Source organism: Tasmannia lanceolata, unplaced genomic scaffold (assembly GCF_043159265.1).
Source record: "Tasmannia lanceolata isolate RefF3 unplaced genomic scaffold, GAP_Taslan_0.1 ptg000037l, whole genome shotgun sequence".
NCBI classification, from domain to species: Eukaryota; Viridiplantae; Streptophyta; class Magnoliopsida; order Canellales; family Winteraceae; genus Tasmannia; species Tasmannia lanceolata.
This window is the reverse complement of record NW_027518714.1, coordinates 31,981,313-31,992,440: the sequence shown is the minus strand read 5'-3', so window position 1 is coordinate 31,992,440 and position 11,128 is coordinate 31,981,313. Positions and strand designations below refer to the sequence as shown.

At 37.0% G+C, this 11,128-nt stretch overlaps 1 protein-coding gene and 1 pseudogene across 1 annotated transcript; both read left to right on the top strand.

The window, feature by feature from the left end:
• Nucleotides 1-948: 948 nt before the first annotated feature.
• On the top strand, nt 949-7,479 carry LOC143862069 (uncharacterized). Its single transcript, XM_077373064.1, has 9 exons — nt 949-1,786; nt 1,887-1,940; nt 2,295-2,368; nt 5,189-5,258; nt 5,373-5,450; nt 5,563-5,742; nt 5,831-5,967; nt 6,340-6,429; nt 6,501-7,479. The coding sequence occupies exons 1-9, from the start codon at nt 1,126-1,128 to the stop codon at nt 6,876-6,878; spliced, it is 1,722 nt and encodes a 573-aa protein (XP_077229179.1). The 5' UTR covers nt 949-1,125; the 3' UTR covers nt 6,879-7,479.
• A 674-nt stretch (nt 7,480-8,153) lies between these two features.
• Nucleotides 8,154-11,128, top strand: part of LOC143861394 (uncharacterized) — a 29,284-nt pseudogene continuing 26,309 nt past the window's right edge.

Sequence of the window (11,128 nt, the reverse complement as noted above, 5' to 3'; positions counted from 1 at the left end):
CTAATTTGGAATACCAAGTTTGTTGCCTCCAACCCCTATATATATTAGATACACTAGGGTTTTAATTGGTTAGTGGGCTCTAGCCCAAATAGGCTCACTACACCCGTCCATTATCTTATTGGGCTTATATTAGAACATACATGGGTTATATTATATACCCAACATCTCCCTCTCCCTCTCTCGTACAACATGAGCATGGGCATGATTGATGTATTTTGTACCCAAAACTCTAAATACAAATATATGAGCTATCCAAATGTGGCCTAAATTTAGGACAAAATTTTAGGAGAAACGAAATTTTGACCGGTTTAGGCCGAAATAAAGTATCAACTTGGCTATAAACAATTTCGATTTCGGTTTTGACTGAAATCCAAAATTCTTGCATGAAATTCCGATCCAAAATTTAGGATTTCGGTCGAAATTTAAAACCCTGATTATAAGATGAAGTTAATGGGCCCCAATAATATTCCTACACAGCATCCATTGATTATTTTAATGGGCCCCCATAGAGAACACCTTGATTGAAAGACCCAGGCCCTTTAATCCAACAAAACTCGTTTACGGTTCAGTTAAGAAAATCTAAACCGTTGATTCTTGTACTCTGTCGAGGATGGGATTAATATCATATGTCACCTAACTTGATCAGTTGATCTCACAAACATGCTCCCTCTTGTAAAAGTGACCCGCTGCTTACTTGTTTTTAAAAGTGTACAAGTCTTGGGTGAGGATAAATTCGCACCCGCTATAGGATAATTCGCACCCCTCTTAACGTGATTTGGCGTCAAAAAGCGTTCAAAGTTTGCCACAATTCAGTTGTACGGGGCGCGAATTATTCTAAAGTGGGTGCGAATTTATCATCTGCCCAAATCATTTATCAACAAAAGAAAGGTGTGAGAATATAAAAAACAGTGGTATACTGTTATTACATTACCGTTGTGCAGAGGCGCGTATTTGGATTTGAGTAGGAAACTCTGTCCTACTTTCCTATTTCGTGCTCCCACTCTTTTGGGCATTGAGAACCAAAAGTATCCCTGTAAAACCCTAGAATTCTGATTCTCCTGCAAAACCCTAGAATCCCATCTCTCTCTCTCTCTCTCTCTCTCTCTCTCTCTCTCGCATTTTGTAATGGCGCCCTTTGGATTCTCAGTACCTCGAGTTTCTGCCGAGGTTAAGAAGAAGGTGGAGAAGAATCCCCAAATAAAGGAGGAGAACGATAAGAATGAGGGCCTCTTTGAATTCCCGTTGAGGGTCTACTGTGTCTCCTCCATGTCAAAGCAACAACGTTTGGAGATGGCCAATCAGCTCAAATCAGAGCTGCAACAGGTGAGATCCCTCATTACAGACCTCAGTGTTAAAATCCCTCTTCAAAAACCTAAAAAGAGAAAGGCTCATCCAGTGAATTCCAACGAAAACACTGCTCTAAAGAAGAAGAAACCCGTTTCCAATGACCTAAAGGATTTGAAACCAAAAAAGCTTCCTACATTGTCTAAAAAAACAAAAACTCAAATCAGAAACAAAGGATCCCTCCCCCCGTTTCCATTAAAGCTAAAGAGGGCAATGCTGAAAATGCCTTCTGATTACGATTTGGGAGGAGAAAACAAATTGGGCGTGGATAATATTTGCAGTTTCAGGGGCAAAATGGTGAACAATGAGGATATTCCTCCTGGGTTTGAAAATATAAAACCCATGGTGAACAAGGAAGATTGTCCTCCCGGGTTTGAAAACGGAAGACCCGCAACTTCGGTCGTAGTGCAGGCCAAGTTGAGGACTGCCCGGAGGGTAGAGGGTAAGAACTTTGTTTCTTGGCCGATGCTATCCATGCTTCCATTTTTTTTATGATGAATTGTCCATTACTACTGGTGATGACTTTTTAATTTTTTTTTCAGGGAAATTCAGGAGTTCAAATGCCTCTTCTCAGGGTTCTAAGTCGCCATCTAGTGGTGGGTCCTCTTAATTCTCTTGGCTTTTCTTAATCTTGATTTGGGTGGTCACTTCGTAATATGACAGAATCATCACCCAAATGCTGTTGATTGTAATATTTTTTTTTGTCATGGATACTCTGGATGTCATTGATCTATGAGAAATACTACATAAAAAATTTCCTAATCTGATGCAATCATGAATTGTTTAAGTCAATTGTTTCCATATTAGTACTTTGTGATTTCCCCTCTTCTGCTCAGTGTTGTTGCTAAGTTTCTTTCTAGGATTAGTCTCTTATAGTGAGAACTTGGCTGAACCTATTATTATGTTATGCTCATCGTCAAGAAACTCAATTATGAGCTTTTCAATTGCAGTGTTGGAGATCGTATGCTCGTCTGGTGAAGAATCTGAGAGAGCTAAGTCAGTTTCTGCGACAACAGTTACTAAGGTGAGATAAGTATTCTTTTTCTTTAATTATTGCAAATAGAATTCTTGTTACATAAATGCTTGCCCACACAAGAAATTGTATCATTTGTACATGTGTTCCATCATAATTTTAGGCACTGATTTGGTAATGGGTGGTTAATCTTTTAGAAACATCATTAACATCAGCATCAAAGATATTTCTAATCAATCAACCTATATCAAGGCTTCAAGTGTCCAATCCTTGTTATTGGTACCGTTGTGCCGGTTGACAACATAATGTCTTTTTGTTTCAACCTGCTCAGTGCTTGGTAGCTAGTAGCTATGCATTTGGAATCCTTTCCTGGTCTCCCATTATGGGTATTCTACTAGGGTCCTACACGTAATTTTACTTTTAATTTTAAAACAACTTCCTCACAATATTAAAACAAAACCACATTTTTATGAATTGCTTTTTCATTTCTCATGCGGGTGCTTTCTATATCTACTTATATGCTTTCCACAACTTCAGTTCATTGATTCACTCTACTCCCATCATAGTTTAACAGGTTGGGAGGAAACTTTCAGAACGTTGGCCTTCTTTCTTTTTAAATATAAAACTAAGTAATCTCTTTATATTAAGCTAGGAATGAGATTTGGAGAGCGTATTGAGATCTTTATATTGAAAGGTAGGCCATTTGTAAATCATTGAAGAAAGATAGATATTGACAGCTGGGAGTTTCCTGAGGGTGAGTGTCATACTAAAAAAGCCCTGTGGGTGATATCCTTGTGACCCATAACTCCAAGTAATGCCAGCCAGCCTTGGTTTTCAAGTTTTCTATTTCCAAGCTTAGGAATCCATTACGGTTATGTTGTGAGAATTCTTCTAAATGAGTGAAGTACTAGTAATAGACACGATTTGTCTTCTGACCATAATACTAAAACCCGAGTTGAATTGACTTGCTATTAATGAAAGATTGCTTGCAATTGAACCCACGACCTCCTTATGCTTCTTTTATGTATTAAAACATAAGAAACATGGTTATATCTGTTAAATATCTAAGCATTAGTAATTTAGTTTGATAATGTGCTTTATTTTTTCTAATCTCTCAACTGCCACTCGTTCGTGATCACATGACTCAAGCCACTTTTGAGCCGTGTCTTATTTTCGAGTTTTTGAACTACGATTCTGACCCTTCATGGATTCAAGTGTGAAAGTTTTAGATTTCTATTCCTAGTTTATTTATGAATCTTACATGATGATAATTTAGATTTACATTTGTTTTAATTTCTAACCGGGATCATTTTTGGAAAAATGAAACATTAAATTCATATCACATGTCAAAGTTCTCATATACCAGCTATAACTCTTATTATATTCTTTTACAATTAATTAAAATGTAAAACCAAATCCCCAAATCCATTTTTTTAAAATTTTTTTGAGTCCTGCACTCCAAACCTATGTTGGATCTTGGCACTGGTAACCCCCATACCTATGCAACATATTAATTTAATGACATTACTGGTTTAAGGAATTGTGTATCCCTTATTCATGTTCTATTTCATTGCTATGGGTTCCCTAGATTTATGAATTATATTGGCCTCTTTTTTGGCTGCTTGGATCTTGTCCAGTAAGTTGTTTTCCGTTTGATGTTTTTTTTCAAAGGATTGTGATGTGGCATCTGAAAGCATGTCCTGCCTACTTGATTCAAATTTAAGTGTTTTTGCTAAAGAAGTCTTCTAATTTGCTTTATTTGCAAAGTCTTCTAATTTGACAATTTGCAAATAGTCATCACATTTGAGTGAATTTTGCAAATCTGGTCCTGCTATAATTTTGCGACCAAAATACCCATGTAGATTTTTTGACTAGTAAAATGACCAAAATAACCATGTAAGTGAAAAGACGAAAATTACCTTGTAAAAGGACCAAAAGACCCATGACACTCAACGATATGTTTTGATAGGATGGGTCCCACCAACTCAACTCAAACCATGCATTATGCATGGGGTGGGGCTCACCATTTTGAACCTCGTGTTTTGATGGGGCGTGGCCCTCCATTTTACACCTCGTGTTTTGATGGGAGCCTCGCAGTTTTTTTTAATCATTTTACAAGGTAATTTTCATCTTTTTTCGTATAAGGATATTTAGGTCTTTTTACGAGTAAAAAAATATATGCCATGGGTTTTTTGGTCACAAATTTATGGCACGACATGATTTGCAAAATTCCCTCAAAAGTGATGAATCTATTTGCAAATTGCCAAACTGGAAGACTCTTTTTACAAATAAAACAAAGTAGAAGATTTCTTTTGCAAAAAAACCTTAAATTTAGGCTACTGATGTTGGCATGTTTTGATCATTGCACTAACTCAACATGTCTTTTATTATGTAAATAGCTGTCAAAGGTTATTACAGTGCCCAAAAAGCTCCCAGAAGGTAATTTAAAAGGAAATGACAAGTTGAGTTTGCGGAATTATTAAAACATGGTAGTGTAATATCAATAGCCTAAATTTATTTATTTTATCCCTGAACATGCTTTTAGACTGTTGATCTGTTTTACATCTTCTGTATTATTGGAGTAGTGGCATGGAAATTGAGTAAGCAAGGTCATGAATCCAATTGGGTTTAGACAAGACATCCTATTGCTTCAGATCATCTTAATATGACTACTTACTCCTGCTGTCACCTTCTGTTGATAGTAGCTTTCTAAATTCAGTCGTTATTATTTTTGCCAACTAGTCCAGGTTTTTATGGAGCCGGGGACCTTTAGGAAGTGCTAATTAATTAAACTGATCATATATGGTTTGCAGATTATCTTTCCAAAAGTGCATTTCAATCTGAAATTCTTCTATTTTTTTGCTGTTGCAGGACAAATATTGTTTGCTTTCACATAATCACAAGAAGACAAGCTGCAGCTTTGAATCGGATTGTGAGAAAAGTAAGTTTGGTGCACTTTTTAGGGAAAAGAAATTGTTTGGACCTGTTGGTTGATTAATTTGGTGAATTCTCCACTAAGCATGTCAAATGGTTTCATTTTTATCTACTTCTGCAGGATTTTCAAATGACTCAGTTGATGGTAAATGCTATTCTGCCTTGAGGTCTGATCTAACCAATGATAATTATTATGGTGGTAAGGACTTTTCTTTTTCCTTTAATTTTTTATTCTTCTCCGATTACCAAATTAATTCGTAAGAGAAGTTTTAAATTATGTGCTTTGCTTACCTGCTACAAACTCTTGCTAGGTACAAATGCTTTCAAGCACCATCTTTCCCTTGGAATTCGTAATCATGTGTCTTCACTGCATAGCCATTCTGTTGATGCCATTATTAAAGCTCAAAAAGCAACACCCAAACACAATACAAGGTGGGATATGGAAAAACAAAGTTGCAAGTTAGGGGAATTTGAACAACCGCAAAAGGAAGGTAAGATATTTCGATGTTAGTTTGTATCTATTTCATCCTTCTTTGGTAGAAGTATTATACTGAGTGCTCTTATGATTATGGATGTTAGAAATGGCCCAACTGCTAGAAAAAGCCAAATTGGCCAAGGCCAAGAATGAACAAAAGTTGCTAAAAGCAGAATCCCTAATTGAAAGGAAGCAAAAAAGGGTGCTTGATAGGAATGCTACAAGCCTGGCTCTGACGGAGGTAAGTGTATATAGTTTGGGATTTCCTATTCTTGTAATGCTATCACAATCTTGGGATGCTTAGTGTTAAAGTATAAAAGATTAAATAACGCCTTCTCCAACAGCTTAAGCTTTTGGAGTAATTGGTCGTTTCACATGGCATCAAAGCAATGGTCCTGTGTTCAGACCTCCTTGATAGCAAAAGAATCCACATGCAATGGCCAAACCCAAAAGAGGGGCCACATGTGCCATGTGTAGGCCAGCCCTAAAAACGAGGGGACGCACTTGAGGGGAAGTGTTAAAGTATAAAAGATTAAATAACGCCTTCTCCAACAGCTTAAGCTTTTGGAGTGATTTTTTGTTTGACACTTAGTTACTTGTTTCGTTCTTTCAGATCCAAAAGACAATCTCAATGTCTGCAACAATTGAAATGAAGCCAAAAAGGAAATTTGAGAGAGAAGCTGCACGCCTTGCCCTGCAGAAGGTAAGTGTAGTTGTGCATTGTATACATGTTAAAATGTTGGGACCCTTAGTTACTAGTTCCATGCTTTGCAGATGGAAGACACTATTTCATTATATGACGATTACAAATTTCTCAAGGATCTTGAGATGCTTGGTATTGTTCAGTATATGCCCACTCACAGCTCGTTGGCCAGCGAGATGAATTCTTCCATTTCCCATAATGATATTGGATTGTTTAAACCTAGTGAAAGAAATCCATTGGAACAACTTGGGCTATGCATGAAAATAGAAGAGGATGATGGCTATGAAAATGATAGAGAGGAAGGCGAGATCTACTATGAAGACGACAGAGAGGAAGGCGAGATCTACTATGAAGACGACAGAGAGGAAGGCGAGATCTACTATGAAGATGACAGAGAGGAAGGCGAGATCTACTATGAAGATGACAGAGAGGAAGGCGAGATCTACTAACGGGCTCAAATTTATTGGTCTTATTGGTGAGTTGGCTGACCATTTGTAATACAAGAGAATTTTGGAATAATACTGGAGGACAGAAGCTTCATTTTGAGTGAACTTCTGGATGGAAGCTACATTTTGAGTGAACCAACATTTTTTCTGGTGAATTTCAAGTTTTGGAAGTTTTTATGTTAGAATCTATCTATTCATTTGGAGATGGAAGTGCCAGTACCCTTGAAAGTTTTTGAACTGAGAACAGAAAGTGAGGCGAAGGCATTGCTCTCTTTATTTTGTTTGGAGCTTCTATGGCATCCAAGAAATTAGTACATACAGAATTTATATATCCCAATTTTGGATACTATACTTTTGTACAAATGTATATACAGAATTTGTATGTGCCAATTTTGAATACTGTACTTTTGTACACTTATGTGAATCCAGAGAAAACCCTGTATTTGATTTTTTGTATACTATGTGAATCAAGAGAAAACACTGTATATCATCCTTCTCTTTTCCCTTTTTACATGGAAGAAGATTCAGAGCTGAGAAAAGTTTACATTGTCTGAAAAGAAAATTGTTATAATCATATATGTTAATCCAACAGCATCTTGTGTTCTTGTTTTGAAGGTTTTAAGAAATATTCTAATAAAACAGAGGTGGTTTTTTTTTTTTCTTTTCTCCATTGCATTGGATGTTTGTGCTTTGTAGCTTTTAACAAATGCGTTCTTACAACCACCCTCAACCAAACTGCACCTCATGAACACAGGGGTTTTCTTCAGAATCCTTCACTCATTGATCTTCATTCTTCAGCAGGTCTATTTTCTGTTTCATGAACTGAAATTCAATTGATCTCACTGAATTTTTTGGGGGGTGTTTTGTTGCTGCATCACCCTACTAATGAAGAACTTTTTAAATCTCATTAACACCTTAAGGCCTTCTTTGGGTTGCAGGAAAATTTAGATGAAGAATTTTTCCCAGAATTTTTTTTGTTTCTAGAATTGAGTGGGAAATTATCATTTTTTGGGGATATCATTATCAATTAAAGGTCCTTGTAAATAAAAACTTGAACCATGGTAGTTCAAGTTACTTTTTTTCTTGTGTAATAAGCCAATGGAAAATACGAAATTTTCGAAAAAAAATCTTTCCAAAATTTTTCCAGAAAATTCCTGCAATCCAAAGGGGAACAGGCCTAGGGAGCCGTTTCAAAGAATTTTAAAATTTGTGGAAAAAGAATTTTCAATGGAAAAAATGCAGCTTCCAGTAGGTTTGTATTTTTTGTAGAAAAGAGAGATGCACTGGTGTTGGGGATTTGCTGCTTTGGCTGTTGGGGGTTGCTTATGTTTCATTCAATTCTGGTTTCAGAGAGGGGAGTGCAAATTGGTAATTGTCACATTTACGTTGGGGCATCTGAGCCTTTTATAATGGCCCCTACTCTTTGCACAAAAATACATGCATGTCACGATGAGTCCCTCTATTGACACATGCAGATGCCATTTTAGTTATTGTGATTTTATGATTTTATTGTGTTATTTGCTCCCTCGCGTGATTGTGTTCTAAACAAAGGTTATCTCGCATTACATACTTGAAAAGGTTACTTTACTGTACCATTGAAAGAAAAGATTTGCCGTTTCTGGGACTAAGTTGTTTCCAATCGAGTGTAATTTTGAGAGAGACAGAAAGATATGTGACACCACATCTATGCAATGGTGTTAGGTTTGCTTCTTTAGCTGTTGGGGCTTAAGTTGTGTCCAATCGAGTGTGCAAAATCCAGGCATTATTTGCGCCCCCTTTTTGTTCCAAAATCCAGGCATCTCACAATGAGTCCCCCTATTGACACATGCAACTACCATTTTAGTTATTGTGATTTTACGATTTTATTGTGTGATTTTCTCCCTCGTGTGATTGTACTCTAAACAAAGGTTATTTTGCTTTACATACTTGAATATCTCTAGGTTGCTTCATGCTTTTCGACGTTATTTTTATATTTCTTATTGTGAACTTACTATTACTTTTCCTTTTCATAAATGGAAATATCCGATGTCAAATTCTTAATGAGATTTTTTCGTTAAAATTGTGGTATAGCTTTTGTAGTTGTGGTGGGGTGGCAGAGGCATTTACAGGCAATACTTCATGATATGGGCAATAAAGTACAGCAAAACTCAACTTTTCTAGTGCTCAGACAAATTCCTCTCAATTATTAGGTAATGAAGCTTTATTTCATGCATGTAGCTCTACCAATTTCTTAACTACTAAGAAATTATATTCGATTTGCAATTCCAAAAAAAAAGAAAAAAAAAAGGAAACAAGAGACTCTGTTCGATTAGTTGAAAACAGATAGTTTATTGGAACAAAAGAAGCAAAAATTCTCTAATGGAAGCTTATATTGTTGACTGTCATGCCATTAAGTAGGGGTGTAAACGAGCCGAGCCGAGCCGAGCTTGGCCAGGCTCGGCTCGGCAGCTCGGCTCGGGCTCGGCTCGGCTCGGTCAGGCTCGGCCAGGCTCACGAGCCTTATCGAGCTTGGGTTATATTAAATTCACACCCCTCATCTTCCCTGGACAGCCCTATCTAGTGTAATTTGACTACTCTTTTTACACTAGGGGGGTGGTCCAAGTAACAAATGGGGTTCCAAAAAAAAGTGACATATTTTGCCTCCCCCTTTCACTCCCTGGACAACCCTTTTAGTGTATATATTAACATATAATATATATATTTAAATATATTAAATTCTTAACGAGCCTTAATGAGCCGAGCTGAGCCTGACCTTACTTGGGCTCGGCTCGTTAAGCTTAACGAGCCTGGCCAGCCGGCTCGGCTCGGCTCGTTAAGGATTCGAACCGAGCTCAAGCCGAGCTTTTTTCGAGCCGAGCTCGAGCTCGCTTCCGAGCCCGAGCCAAAATTGACACCCTTACCATTAAGGAATAACAGTTGACAGAAACATTTGCAAGCCGACAGCCTTGTTTTGTGCTTCATGATTAATATCGAAAATATGGCCCACAGAAATAGAGAGAATGCAATGACTTGTGAAATTTAGAATACAAGTGCCAAAGAGGAGTGCCACTGTTTAACCATAGGATAGACTTCAGAGACTTTCTTTAATCTATAACTCTCAAGAACTTATGAGAAGCATATTGTGCAACCTTTCTTTCATAAATATTCGGAGAAATCTGTTGACATTTGACTTGAAAGTTTTTCTGTACTATTCTCTTTAAATATTTTTGAAAAAAGGACAATGATTTATTAAAAGAAGAAAAAGACTTCAATGACTTTCTATAAAAGTCGAGGTTGAAATTTGACTATTGATATCTTAGGACTTCTTAGGCCGTTGTGGGTCGTGACATGTTAAAACTTTGTAGTTATGCTTTTCTATTTCTTACCAGTGTAATGATTTTATCTACATGAAATCTAGGGACCTAAGTAACTGGTTTTTAAGTTCTTTCGGCCTGTTCTTCTTTCGTTCATCCTTAGATGCCCTGGATTAAGTATACTGTTGAGTAATGTGCATTCTTATTGCAGGCAAATTTCTCACTCCACAGAGGGCATGCGGTTTTTCTTCTGTTATCAATCCATGGCCTTTTAATCATTATCTGCAAGTCTCGGTAATACTTGATCTGAGATACTTTTCAGTGAATGTTAGGAAATGGTTATTCTCTCATTGTTTTGCTTGGTCTTCCCTTTGTAGTGATTTTAAAATTCAGCTTATGTCCCTATATCGGATGATTTACTATTTTCAGCATAAATTTGCATTGTTTTCCTGCTTTTTAGGTCAATTTTAAGCGTAGGGCCCCATTTATTTACTCTTCTCCTGGTAAGTGAATGTGACAATTGGACCCCGGGCCCCCATGTTATGCACCTGAAATCATTACTAGGGGCCATTTTATGTGCTATCATCTCTTTAGGACAATATACTATTACTACCTGGTCATTACTGAGAAGTACTGTTTACAACTATTTTTTTGTTTGTTTTTCTCATCCATGAATTTTCCCAAATGGACCATGAAAATGCTTGCACTGTAGTCTTGCTTTCATGACTTTCTACATGTGAATTCTACCTTTCAATCTGGTCTTTATTTTGTTACTGCAGGGAATCTCCAGTTCAAGGAAATTGCTAGCAGAGTCATCCTCTGATGCAAAAGTAACGCCTGCCCCATCTCCTTTGACACCTGTTTTGGCGCTAAATAGTGGGAAAACAGAAGACCAGGTTGTTATTAGTAAACCTTCAAAAGTCCAAGCAATTTTAAAGGGCATAAAACAGGTTCGTCCTA